At 50.0% G+C, this 13940-nt stretch overlaps 1 protein-coding gene across 8 annotated transcripts in view; it reads left to right on the forward strand.

Annotated features, from left to right (window-relative positions):
- The window catches only part of Cux1 (cut like homeobox 1), a 331747-nt gene that overhangs the window by 261335 nt on the left and 56472 nt on the right, over positions 1-13940 (forward strand). For 4 of the 8 annotated variants that reach the window (XM_051161265.1, XM_051161266.1, XM_051161262.1 and 1 more), the window contains exons 14-20: positions 658-754; positions 1758-2429; positions 3520-3585; positions 5077-5178; positions 6386-7221; positions 9293-9458; positions 10074-10130. In XM_051161265.1, the coding sequence (XP_051017222.1) occupies positions 658-754; positions 1758-2429; positions 3520-3585; positions 5077-5178; positions 6386-7221; positions 9293-9458; positions 10074-10130 (1996 nt within the window). The remainder of the gene's footprint in view (positions 1-657; positions 755-1757; positions 2430-3519; positions 3586-5076; positions 5179-6385; positions 7222-9292; positions 9459-10073; positions 10131-13940) is intronic. The other 4 variants (XM_051161260.1, XM_051161261.1, XM_051161258.1 and 1 more) reach the window with 1 other exon arrangement.

Here is a 13940-nt window from a genome sequence, read left to right on the forward strand (position 1 = left end):
AAAACCAGGTTCCTTGCTGCTTTTTGTCACGGTCAGCAGCTTATCCTATTGCCAAGTGATGTCCAGGCTTAGACTGCTAGAATTGGGGAACAGCATAGAAAACAATTGCAACCTAGAGTGGTGGCTTAGCAGTTAAAGTGCTTGTCGCACCCAAGGTTGGGAGTTCAGATCCCCAGAACCCACCATGTAATGCAGAATGCACCATGTAAATGCAGGCTGGGTGTGATGGCCCACCTGTAATTCTAGCCGTGGAAGGAAGAGACAGGGGACTCCCCCAAGCAGGCTGGCTAGTGAGACTAGCTATATCAGCCAGTCCGAGTTTGATGAGAGACCCTGCCGCAGTGAACAAGGTAAGTGATGGAGGCTGATATCTGAGATCAACCCTGGGGCCTCCACCTGCATGTGTGCCCACACGCAGGGGTACACACATACACAGACACCACACGTATATACACACCATGGAAAACGGGGAGAGAATATCTTTAAGTCTAAACAGAAGACAAAATCATCTCAACTACGTCCTTTTTGTAAGGAACTTGAGTTTTCTCCCTTGGGGAAGTCAAGTCAGTGATGCATGCTGCAGGGACATGGAGGCTGAGCTGGGGAGTGGGTGAGTTCAAGGTGGCCCCCTGGTGACACCTGCTCTGCCCTGTGCAGGACTCTACCAAGCCCCTGGAGGTTTTGCTCCTGGAGAAGAACCGCTCGCTGCAGTCCGAGAACGCCACGCTGCGCATCTCCAACAGTGACCTGAGCGGTAGGTGGATGGGCATCACATACATTGTGCTTGGTTCGCTTCCAGGGGTCAAGGACAAGGAGGGTGAACCTTGCGTCTGGGTTTGTGTGTGCATGATGGGAGCGCCGCTGGGTGACCAAAGACTTGTCGAACTAACCCTGAGTGTTTGGTATCCCCCTCCCTCACCGCTCTGCCCTGCCCCATCCTGCAGTGATAATGCGTGTGCGCCACAGCAACTACAGGGGTCGGCTAAGGACCTTATGGAAAGGTCCCAGGACGGACCCCCTGAGGATGTTGGCTTTCTGATCTTTTCCTAGTTGTGCTGTAAACAGGCCAGGGGTAAAAGCAAGCATGGCCTCCCTCTGGGGCCTCTCCAGGGTGTGCTTTGAGAGGTGCCGGCCCTCCAGTGGTACTTTTCTTTCTCCATAATGTTTTCTTTGGGGACTCTGTCCCTCCCCTATTCTTAGTCTCTCATTTGCTTATCCTAAAATGGTGCAGTCTCTGACTGCTTCTGGATTTAGCAGCTGGTCAAAGTGTGTAACTGTTATCTGGACTCCAGTGACATTGCAGTTCTTAAAATGTGCGCGCCTTCGATCGAGGGGACTCAATGGGTGCATCTGCCTCGGAGCATGTGGTGTGAGCGACCCCATGGGTCCCCAAGTGTCAGTGTTTGCTGGTCAGGCAGGGCCCTTGGGCATAACTGCGATTCTAGAAGCCCCAAGATCTGTCACCTCTTTCCCATGTGTGTTACCGGAACCTTTGTCAAGGGGATTCTCCCGGCTGCAACGTACAAGAAAGGTGCAAACACGAATGCATGTGGCTTGTTTTGGGGGGCCTCGTTTGGCTGATTCACAAATTCAATCGAAAAACAAACCAACACACCACTTTGGCCCTTGTTTAAAAAAAAAATTGAAAAGAAAAGAAAAATCTGCACTTTTTTTGTGGGGCACACTTTGCATTCTGGTCTTGGTTTTTTTTCCCTTTTGAATCCCCCATAATGCATTCTGTTTGCCCTTCCTTGTAGGGTCAGCCAGGAGAAAAGGGAGAGACCAGCCTGAGAGTCGGCGCCCGGGACCCTTGCCGGCCTCCCCTCCTCCTCAGTTGCCCCGCAACACGGGGGAACAGGTTTCCAATACTAACGGTACACACCACTTCTCACCAGCGGGGTTAAGTCAAGACTTTTTCAGCTCAAACCTGGCCAGCCCCAGCCTACCCCTGGCCTCTACAGGAAAGTTTGCACTAAACTCTCTTCTCCAGCGACAGCTAATGCAGTCCTTCTACTCCAAGGCCATGCAGGAAGCCGGAAGCACAAGCACGATTTTTTCAACAGGTCCTTACAGCACAAACTCCATATCTTCCCCAAGTCCATTACAACAAAGCCCAGATGTAAATGGCATGGCCCCATCTCCCAGCCAATCAGAAAGCGCTGGGAGCGTCTCAGAGGGTGAGGAAATTGATACAGCAGAAATCGCCCGACAGGTCAAAGAACAACTGATCAAGCACAACATTGGACAGCGCATTTTTGGACATTACGTCTTGGGACTGTCTCAAGGGTCTGTGAGTGAGATCCTGGCGCGGCCGAAGCCCTGGAATAAGTTGACTGTCCGTGGCAAAGAGCCATTCCACAAAATGAAGCAGTTCTTGTCTGATGAGCAAAACATCCTGGCACTGCGTAGCATCCAAGGCAGACAGAGAGGTGAGACGTGTCCATGTGTGCCTGCTGCAGTGCTGTGTGCCGATGTGCGTGTCTGTGTGCGCGTGCCTGAGTGCCTGTGATGACACATTTGTACATCACATCAGGTAAAGCAGTCTTCGGGACTGCCCTATCCAGAGTTCAAGGGTCAGCCAGCAAGAGCTAGAAACCAATAGATTTGGGAACTCTGACCTTGGAGAGTGTGGTCAGCACCTTGCGCTCAGTGTTTCAGTGCTCTGTGTTTAATTAGAGGAAGTTAGGTCATGCATGTCGTCAGACAGGTTTAGCATCCCTGGATCCACTTGGCATCAGGTGCTGGCTTCCTTCCAGGCAGCTCCTCAGGTGCCATCCAGCTCTGTCCCAGCGGCAGAAACAGTTGTCATCCTCACAAGGCACTGGCTCTGTGGAGCAAGGCTGTCAACGCTGCCCTCTGCCTCCTTCCCCTTTGCCTTGTTCATGGCCAATTAGTGTTTTGTTTTGTTTTGTTTTTTATGTTTTTAGCACCACAAACAAAATATGCCTGCCTTCAATAAATCACACGAACATTTCATTCAACCACCCTTCACACCACACTCTATATAAATGATAGAAAGTCAGACACTTGCACAGTGTAAATGATTTCTTCCTCCTTAAGAACAGGGGTCCCTAGGCTGAGTCAACAGTGACATAAAAGGACCTCGTTTTCAGCCACATCTGAAGCACCCTGAGATTTTGGCTAAAAGTCAGAAAGGAACTAGTGAACAAGCAGCATGGGTTCACACCAAGAATGCAGTGCATTTTTTTGGTAATGTCAACTGAAACTGGCTGTCTTTGGATGACCAGTGTGCGCTCTACCACTGACCCGCAGGCAGACACCTCTCCCCCCCCTCACCCTTCCTAGTGGCGACTCTTGTAGGACTTGAACAGATCTGTTGGCTCTCCTCCTGCAGTAGACCCAGTGCCTGGAAAAAGGTTCCAGGAGCTCTCATGTTGCACAGGAAGCCTTGAGCCCTTTCTTTAGAGGCAGGCGGCTCAGCTCTCATGTCACAGCCCGTGTCGTCGAAGCCACCATCCCCCTGATTGTTTTGTTCTTACCGCACTTGTTTTTCAACAGAGAATCCAGGCCAGAGCCTGAACAGACTCTTTCAGGAAGTACCGAAACGAAGAAATGGGTCTGAAGGTATGTCTCAGGCAGTGTGTCTCTTTGCAGTCAGTAACCTAGGAAGCAGCATGTCCTTAGCTGTGCGTTTGGGTTAAAACTGTACAATGTAATTCTGGCCTGGAACCTGATGGAAAAACAGCTAGTAAGTATAAAACAAAGCACGGGTTCAAAGGCGCCCAGCCCCTCCCCTGTTGAGTTCCAGGGCTAGACAAGCAATAGCCAAGGACACCATACCTGCTTTCTCAGAAGCACGTGACAGAACAATTGTGCTCTGAGAAAAATCAGGTGGCCATGTCAAACCAAATATTGCTGCTTCCTCAAATTTTTAACTCTGAAATATCTCAGAAATCCCATGGTGTGGACAGATTCCAAACAAGGCTGCTTCTTCCACAGGCATTGGTGAGCTGGCCTTCACCATGCTCCTTTAAGTGGTTCCTTCCCAAAGTGTCGTTCATGAAATGGTTTAAGGTGACATGTCTACTGAGAAAGGTGATGAACAATTACAATGTCTGGATGGTTTCCACAAAGATCTGGGCCCAACCCCTAAGTCCTAGTACCTTCCGGACAGCTGTCCGTGTATGTACAGTATGTACTCCACTGTGCACAGTACCGCCATGTGACCAGAAGAGTGCAGTTGTGGCTGTAGGGGTCTCAATAGGTTTTTCTCCTTGTTGATAAATTTCAAAAAAAAACACAGTATGTAGTTATAAATCTAGAAAGGTTGGCATTCGCCCTCATCCCTTTCCACCTGGCACATCTCAGTGAGTGACCCAGGGCTTGTCGCACTCAAGGCTGGGGATGTAACTCAGTCTCAGTGGTATAACATGCACCTAAAATCTCCTAGTGAACAGCCAGGGACATTGCTCAGCAGGTAGAGTGCCTGCCTAGAATCCCCAATGAGAACTGTAACAGTCTTAGTGATTAAAGTACCTATCTACAACCTACCAGGGAGGAGCTGTGGCACGGCTCAGCAAGAGTAATTGCCTAACATGCCTAAAGCCCTAAATTCTCACACACACACACACACACACACACACACACACACACACACACACACACACACACGTGCTTGGGGAGTTCAGGCTCAACCTTTTGCCTTTTGCCTTTCCATGTTATGCTCAGGAAAAATCAATGTACAGAGCCTGAATGTAGTCCCAAGGCAAAGCTTCTTAATGACTCACGAAAAACACTGCCTTTCAGTTTACCTTCTTTTTCCTATGCTGTTCTAAATGATTGGTTGCCCTCTGGTGCTAACCCCATGGGCAAAGTGTAGCTCAGGTGCTAAGAAAGCCTATTCTGCCAACAAAGTGACACTGACCTTGACATGGGCTCAGCAAGAAACCTCCTGCCAGGCATGTCCCCCATCCATGCCACGAGGTCACACTTGCAGCAATTAGGGATGAGTGGGACCAGCCTCACCTGGGGCCCTGTGTCAGAATGTTTTGGTGCAGCACTGACTGTTCACCAGAGATGTGGCTTCGACGTCATCACTGTGACTTCTCCCTACAGGAAACATCACTACCCGGATCCGAGCATCTGAGACTGGTTCTGATGAAGCAATCAAGTCCATCCTGGAACAAGCCAAGAGGGAACTGCAAGTGCAGAAAACCGGTAAGGATTCTCCTTCCTCAGTCATGGCTTCAGGCCTAAGTGTAAGAGCTATTGTGAGAGTTCTGATCCACAGGAATTTTTTTTTCTTTTTTCTTTCCAAAGCAGTACTGGGTGTATGTTTATACATAAGGTGTACAAAGAGCCCCTCTTTTGGGGAGATGGGACAGTTGTTTTCATTTTTGTACTTGAGATAGTCTTGCTAAACAGTTTGAACTCATGATCCTCCTGCCCCTGCCTCCTGGGCGCCAGGTTTACAGGTGCGTGCCACCACACCCGGTTATGCTTCCCAGGTTTGGCAAAACCAAGAGAAGTGTGGTGTGTGGCTCATGAGAGTTAGTATTTAAGCTTAAAATTCTCCAGGAAAGAAAGCCAGAGTGGATCTAGGGAGGTGGGTCAGTGGGTAAAATGGTTTGAAGACCCGAGTTTGGATTCCCCAGAACCTACGTTAACAACCAGAACAGCAGAAGCATCTGTAGGCCTGGCCCACCCCAGGGACACAGGTGGGGACAGGAGGATGTTCAGAATCTCACAGGCCAGACAGCCTAGTTCATGCAGCAGCAGAGACTCTATCTCAAGCAAGCTGGAAAGACAAAGACACCCAAGGCTGTCTTCTAACCTCCACAGGAGCTCTGTTGCTCATGAACATTTACACACACACACACACACACACACACACACACACCACGTACACAACAAAGAGGTACTGAAAGAAGCGAAGCAAGTGAAGGCTCTTGCCACCAAGACTGACGGCCTGAGTTTGGTTCCTGGTACCCATACGGCGGAAGAGAACTGACTCACACAGTTTGTCCTCTAACCTCTGTCATGTAGCACAGCACATATGAGCCCCCACACACACACACACACACATGAAATGAGTAAACATCACTTTTTTAAGTAAAATAGAAAGCCAGGGTAGCTGTGAGGTGTGTCCCATTGATCACCTTCCATGGTCAGAAAACTCAGCTGCTGTGTGACAAAGGCTGTTAGGCCGTTGAGCAGGCGTATCAATCCTTTGTGCCCCGCCCCTACCCTAACAAGCTGTACAGATATTTTTATGTTTTGCTGATGATATTAGGAAAATGGTACGGTATAGTGACACCACGCCCTAAGACAATCCACATTCTTCTAGGTCAAGGTGGGGTGAAGCCCACAGCTGCCAGGGACTGTCCTGCCATAATTTTACCCCGTACTCCATGTTCGTTCACAGCTGAGCCAGTCCAGCCATCTTCTGCATCCAGCAGTGGGAACTCGGACGATGCCATCCGCTCCATCCTACAGCAGGCCCGCCGGGAAATGGAGGCCCAGCAAGCTGCTCTTGACCCTGCCTTAAAGCCAGCACCGCTGTCCCAGCCTGACCTCGCCATCCTCACCCCAAAGCTCCTGTCTGCCTCACCCATGTCTACTGTGTCCACTTACTCTCCTCTTGCCATCTCCCTGAAGAAAACCCCTGCAGCACCTGAGGCCAGTGCCTCATCCTTGCCCAGTGCCCCAACCCTCAAGAAAGAGGCTCAGGATACACCTGTGCTGGACCCACCAGGACCTGCTGACGCTGCTCAGGGGGTACTGAGGCCGGTGAAGAGTGAGCTAGTCCGTGGCAGCACCTGGAAGGATCCCTGGTGGAGCCCTATACAGCCTGAAAGAAGAAATCTCACCTCTTCCGAAGAGACCAAGGCTGAAGAAGCAGCCGCAAGTGGGAAAGAAAAGGCAGGCACCAGCCAACCTCGGGCTGAGCGCAGCCAGCTTCAGGGACCCTCATCATCAGCGGAGTACTGGAAGGAGTGGCCCAGTGCTGAATCGCCATACTCCCAGAGCTCAGAGCTGAGCCTCACTGGAGCCAGTCGCAGTGAGACACCCCAGAATAGCCCACTGCCCTCCTCCCCAATTGTGCCCATGGCAAAGCCAGCCAAGCCCTCAGTCCCCCCACTGACTCCTGAGCAGTACGAGGTCTACATGTATCAGGAAGTGGACACCATTGAGCTCACCCGGCAGGTCAAAGAGAAGCTGGCCAAGAATGGCATTTGCCAGAGGATCTTCGGGGAGAAGGTAAGGGCCTTCACTGTTGAAGGGCAGGTATGCCTTCCCATCTCTTCCTGGGTACCCCCCGTCCACCCTGCCAGCACAGCCAGCACAGGAATATTAGATATTATCAACTCGCAGAACTCTAGAGGCCACTAGCAAGTGTCCCAGGCCCCTAGCTTTGTCTGCTGAGTCCCATTGTAAACCAGGTTTGGGGCTTGGTCGCCTACCTCGTGCCATTCTGTGTTTCTCAGCTGCCCTGCCTCTGAGGGTACATGCAGCAGAGACACATCTCTATGGGCCATTTTGGCCATAAAAAGTCTGAAGGGATCAGACTGCACAGGGGACAACCAGCCTTCTGATAGCCAGAGCACACGTGGGAGTAAAGCGCTTCACAGAACAGAACTGCTCCTTGGGGTGTGTGTGTGTGTGTGTGTGTGTGTGTGTGTGTGTGTGTGTGTGTGTGTGTGTGTGTGTGTGTGTGTTTCACTTCATTGTTGTTTTGAGAGGAGGTTGGTTTTTTTGTTTATGTTCTTATTTTTTGAGGCAGGGTCTCCCTGTGTGTCCTAACCACCTGGAACTCACTGTATAGCCCAGACTGGCTTCACTGGCAGGAATCCTACCTGAACCTCCCATATGCTACAATTGTAGGCTTGTGCTTTGCTAGGCTCCTAGTTGTTCCTTTCTCTCCACTGCAAGGCCCCCACAGATCCACTCAGGCCTTACACACCAGCTCTCCCTAGCCCATGAGAGTATAATCATTTATGGATGAGCTTCTAGACCTAGCTGGTGGCAGATTCGGGATAACAGGATTTACCACGCCTGTAAAATCTAAAATAAACATAATAACCTATATCATTAGAGATTAAGCCATGAATTGCTGAATATAAAGAGAAGTGCTCCTTCCTGAGATGACACAGGAGGTGGATCAGCATGGCCCTCCCCCTCCCTCCGCACCCAGGCCCCCCGCCTCATCTGTGTTGGCCTTGAACTCTGTGGTCTGTTTATGACCTCTTTGCCCCAATTTTTGCAAGAAGTGATGGGGGTGCATAGGCATGAGAATGTGAATTGAAAGTCTCTGGGGAATTTCGAGTTCAGCCTTGTAAAAATAAAATTTGTGAACATTTAAATAGACATTTTGTGCTCCCACCTTAAATTTAGCATACTTAATAGCATTGAATTTGTTTGGCCCATGAGTGCTGCTTATTCTGGAACTGGAAAACTTTGCAGAGTGATGGGACAAGGCCCCTAAATATCTCTGGGCTACATCTGCGCCCTGGGGGGTGTTTGTGCCCATACATATGTATGGCCATATGTGAGAGGCAGCAGCCTGAGTGCATGGATGCAAGTTGTCGGTTGTCTGCAGCTCACTGTTGCTCCCGCTCTGGCTCCCAGTCCCCACCAGCTCTCCTTTGGTTAACCTGTGAGTAGGTTACAATCAGAGAGCAGCCCTTTGTAAAAAGCCCTTTAGCCCGTGTCAACACAGGAGCCTGCTTTTATGGACCTCCAGTATCTCCCAATTCCTGTGGACTGATTGCACCACCTCAGCCTTTGCTGATAACCCCAGGCAAAGAGCAAGATGCTCTGTATTGTTTGCTCCTCTATTTTCAAGATGACAACCTTGCAGCCTCTGGGGGTCCAGACCCCTGGAGAAATCTGGCCCCTTCACACCGTCCCCAATAAGCACTGTGACTGTACTTTTTCTTTTTTCTTTTTGATCATACTGTGGATGAAACCCAGGTCCTTGCACAGGTTAGGCACATCCTAAGCCCATCACTGGCAGATTTTAGGCCTATACCACTGAACCACACCCCAGCCCCTCACTGAGAGATCTAGGCAGGTGCTGAGCCACATTTCCAATAGAAGTTGTGATTATAATAATTTCTTTTGTGTAGAACCCCTGCCCTGTCCCAGACTTTATCCTAGCAGCAATCTGGAAAAGCGTATCCCTGCAAGTTATCAGAGTGCGCTAGGCTATGATTCCTATGTGCTTCATGTTCTCCATGCCCCACAGGGCCACATGTATATCTCTAGGGCAACTTACAGCATCTGCTGACTCTAGAAGCTGACAGCTGCTTTTCTTTGTTTGCTTCTCCAGGTGCTGGGCCTGTCCCAGGGCAGCGTCAGCGACATGCTCTCAAGGCCAAAACCATGGAGCAAACTGACCCAGAAAGGCCGAGAACCCTTCATCCGGATGCAGCTCTGGCTGAATGGAGAGCTAGGCCAGGGCGTTCTGCCTGTGCAAGGGCAGCCACAGGGGCCAGGTGAGGGCAGCCTCCCGCCTCTCCTCCCGCCCCACCCCGTGACCTCTGCTCCTGTTGTTTTTATGGGGGAAGGGGGTGGGTGAGATAGAGTCTTTTTATATTTCTAAGATGACCTCAAACTCACTATGTAGCCCAGATTAGCCTCAGACTCACTGTGTAACCAAAGCTGACCTTGAGCCCACAATCCTCCTGCCTCAGCCTCCCAAGTGATGGAAAGGTAGGCATGTACCCCATGCCTGGCTCCATCTTTAGGTTTCAGGAATAAAGAGGCTGAGCCTGGATAATTTTATAAGCAGCAGAAAATTAGTTACCAATTTTTAAAATGCTGTTTATATGTAAATATAGGTAAAGGTCAAGTACCTCCACTGGGGAACTGAGAAAGCAATCCAGCCCGAGTGACTTCAGAAATAAAAGTGTCACAGGTGGTGGCTTCTGCTACCTTGAAGCCACTTTATAGACCTGTGCAACCCTCATCCCAGCCTAGCATCCTGACCCTCAGCCTGAGAACGGGAAGCCTCCCTCTGGCCTCCCCCTGGCCCTTCTAGTATCTTCTATGGGGTTGGGAAGCTCCAAGCCCTGTTTCCTGCGTAAAGGTGTCTTTTTCTTCTTCCACAGTCCTCCATTCAGTGACGTCTCTGCCGGACCCCCTCCAGCAGGGCTGTGTGAGCTCAGGTAACTAGCCACTTGTGTTTATTTGCTAGCTCCTCTGCTCTGGAAATCTGGGATCTGAGAGTAAGCATCCCATTCCTAACCACAGCAAACAGCTGCCTCTCCCACTCTGCCATGCTGCCCTCTAAGACTGCTGTGTAGGTAGAATCAGACAAAAAATGGCTTTTAAGAACTGGTTTCTCCTACTAGGTAGAGTGTCCTTGAGAGCTACTCATCTTGTGTGTAGCAATAGTCATTTCTTTTCCTGCCTGAGGAGTATTTGTATATGTGGCTATACCACAGTTTGTATTGCATGGAGGCTACCACTCGGTTGTGGCCATTATACATAGACTTGGCATGGCAGTAATAAGAGAGATTGCAGTGTCCTGCTTTCAGACTCTGAACTTGCTTTCTGATGGCAATCTGAAAGTTGGCAGCTAAGGAGCGATGCTGATAAAAATCGAAGCCTTTCCTGGGTCCCTTCGTTGCTTTGAAAGTATGAGGCTCTGTGTTTGAGGTTAGGATCTAATGGAGGTAAGTTTCGTGGTCAGGGATCCCAGTCTACAGGCAAGACAAGGCACATACATGGGAGGGGACATCTCTTTCGTCTGGAAGACCTGGGCAGTCTTTGAACAAGGGAACTGGGGAGACGAAAGCACCAGAATGGAGTAGCCAAGGCAGAGCAGTCCCAGGAGCAGCTAGGGTGGGGTTCAGCGGGCACTCAGGGCTCAGGAGGGGTGAAGGGAAGGGTGGAAGCAAGTGGGGAGGGCAGCAGGTGCAGCCCGTGAAGCTCAAGTCACTCCTACTGATCTCAAAGGCTGGAAGGGTCTCAGAGGCACCTGGCAGATCTGTTATCTATGCCCTGAGGTCCCTGGCCACAGTGCTCAGATGCATGCCTGCCCTGCGCACAGCCATTGCTCCCAGGCTGCCTTTCTGCACTGAGCCCGCAGTCAGCCCAACTTTCTCTCCCAGTTCCTAAGAACAGCCAGCAGCGTGAGCCGTTCCTTTTTCTTTTCTCTATTTTTCTAAACATGTTGATTAGTCTCTGTATCCCATTGATTCATTGAAAACACAAACAAAGCTAAGTGAGGAACGAGTGCAAAGCCTGTCAGCTTGCCAGAAGGCTTACGAGGGGACACATGTGCTTGGAGGGGAACAGCTGGGCAGCTTTAGCAGTAGCTGCTGCAGCTACAAGATCCCAAACACACTCTCTCCCTCTCCCTCCCCAACACACACACACACACACACACACACAGAGAGAGAGAGAGAGAGAGAGAGAGAGAGAGAGAGAGAGAGAGAGAGAGACACAGAGTCAGGGTACAGTGGTGGTTTTAGGTATTCTTGTTTGGTTTGGTCCGTACTGGGAAATAGAGCCTGGACAAATTCACTGAGGAAATTACTAACACACTCTCTCTCCAGCTTCCATATATATATCAAAGGGGTTTGTTTTGAACAGGGTGTGTGTGTGTGTGTGTGTGTGTGTGTGTGTGTGTGTGTGTCAGCATGTGTGTCACTGTGGGTTCCAGGGATTGAACTCAAGTTTAACAGCAAGCATCTTTACCAACTGAAACATCTTATCGACCCCTCCTTTATTTTTCCCTTCCACGCCAGGGTCTCATATAAACCCAGCTAGCCTCAAACTCACTATGTAGCCAAAAATGACCTTCAATTTCTGCTCCTTCTGCTCCCATCTCCTGAGTTCTGGGATTGTATGTGTGTACTGCCACACCCAGTGTAAGTGTTGCTGGGATTGAACCCAGGGCTTTTAGCATGCTAGGCAAATACTCTATCAACTGAAGCACATTCTCATGCCCCCAACATGGAAATTATTTTGTAATGGTATTTGTTAATCCTTGTGATGAATGACCCCAGAAAATTCTAGAAGCTTTGACAGCTTTCATCTTTGTTTTTTTTTTTTTATTAATTTATTCTTGTTACATCTCAATGTTTATCCCATCCCTTGTATCCTCCCATTCCTACCCCCCCATTCCTCCCCCCCCCCCAGCTTTCATCTTTGTTTCTTCCAAAAGAACTCTCTGATTCAGAGAGCCCCATTAAATTCTGTTAGCTCTTTTACCATAGCTACTATGGAACTCATCCCAGAGGTCCCCATCTGAGAAAGATACCCTACCCCTCATGGATTCGTGACAGCTGTACCTAGAGGTATGCAGTATGGCCTGGTCAGTTCTGACAGTGGTGGGCACACTTCCTCCCCCAGGATATAGAAACTTGAAAGGACATGCTTTGACTTGACCAGCTGTACCTTCAGTGAGATTTCTTAGGTCACTGCAAAGTTCAGCGGCCTAAATACAGGGCTCTTTGCTTGGTTGTCAGGGCAGTCCAAGCCCCTCTTGGCAAACGGCAAAGTGCTGGCTAGAGACCCTTCTTGCCAAACAGTCCCCACCTGGGAGCTGGGAATGCAGCTTTGTTGATAGAATTCCTTCCTAGCACACATGTAGCCCTGGGTTCCATCCCCAGCATACCATAAAGCTCTCAGGAGTTGAGAGACAAGAGGATCGCCGGCGTGGTGGCACACGCCTTTAATCCCAGCACTTGGGAGACAGAGGCAGGTGGATCACTATGAGTTCGAGGCCTGCCTGGTCTACAAAGCAAGTCCAGGACAGCAAGGCTACACAGAGAAACTCTGTCTCTTTTTAAAAAAAAAAAAAAAAAAGTGAGAGAGAGAGAAACAGCAGGATCAGGAGTTCCCATCTTCCCATCTGCTCTAGTCCTTAGTGACTCACTCTCTGATGAGGAGACACCCTGGTTCCAACTGTCTTAGTGGCTGTGGTCCTTCGTATCCTCTGATAATCTGAACCTTGAGGCATCAAGGCAATTTAATGCCATTTTGAACTACCGGTATCACTCCATGTTGACGTGTGTGTGTGTGTGTGTGTGTGTGTGTGTGTGTGTGTGTGTGTGTTTCTCAGCCGATTCTGGGGTCACTGAGCTAGTCTAGCTGGCCAGAGAGCTTCACCGTTCCAGAGCTAGAATTACAGTGTGCACCAGGGCACCCAGCTTTCTTTACATGGCTTCTCAGGGTTCAGGGAGCACATATACTAGATAGCATCTGCTAACCTTAGGTAACATTTCCTCTCTACTTCTTAAAACTAACTTCTCCCACACAGTTGCTTGGGCTGGTTCATCTTCAGCCCCTAGAGAAGGAGAGAGGCAAGAGGGAAGGAAGAGACTCCCATGGGGACATTTATCACAGAAATTGTGTCATTCTGGAGGGCTTGTGCGAGAACTGCCCATGCCCTCAGCTTGGGAACTTGTTGATACACGAGCATTTCCTGACTAACGCTAACAAGGTGTTCTGCCTGTGCCTTTCATGCTGGCTTCTGGCAGATCCTGTCGAAGTGTGCAAGTACAGTGATCGCCCATTTTCCATAGACTGGACACAAAACACTCAGCCTTTTCCCAGTGTACCGGTGGTCAAGAAGAGTGGCTTCCAAAGCCTGCCCGCCATGGAGAATCATGCAGCTCCATGGCGCCACTGTCCATCAGCAGAGTGTCAGCTGTCCCCTCAAGGGGACAGCAGCTGCAGGCTGCCTCTAGCATGGGGACATCTACAGCTATGTAGGGGAGGCCTATGGCTGGCTGTTCCCACAGCATGTAGCCCGTATGCCTTTCTGGTGTGTATTGTGGCACTTGTTTGAGCTGCTGAGAAGCCCTGTCCAAGGAGCGTCTTGTCTCAGGCCCAACAGTAGGACTCTGCTGCAGTCTGTCTTTAACTAAGCAGTCAGTTCTTGGCATTTGGCTGACATCAAAGAGGTGACAGGGCCGGTGGCAGCCTCAGAAAATTCTGTGGGACTGAATAGAGCAGGCAGGATT

Source organism: Acomys russatus, chromosome 19 (assembly GCF_903995435.1).
Source record: "Acomys russatus chromosome 19, mAcoRus1.1, whole genome shotgun sequence".
Lineage (NCBI taxonomy): Eukaryota > Metazoa > Chordata > Mammalia > Rodentia > Muridae > Acomys > Acomys russatus.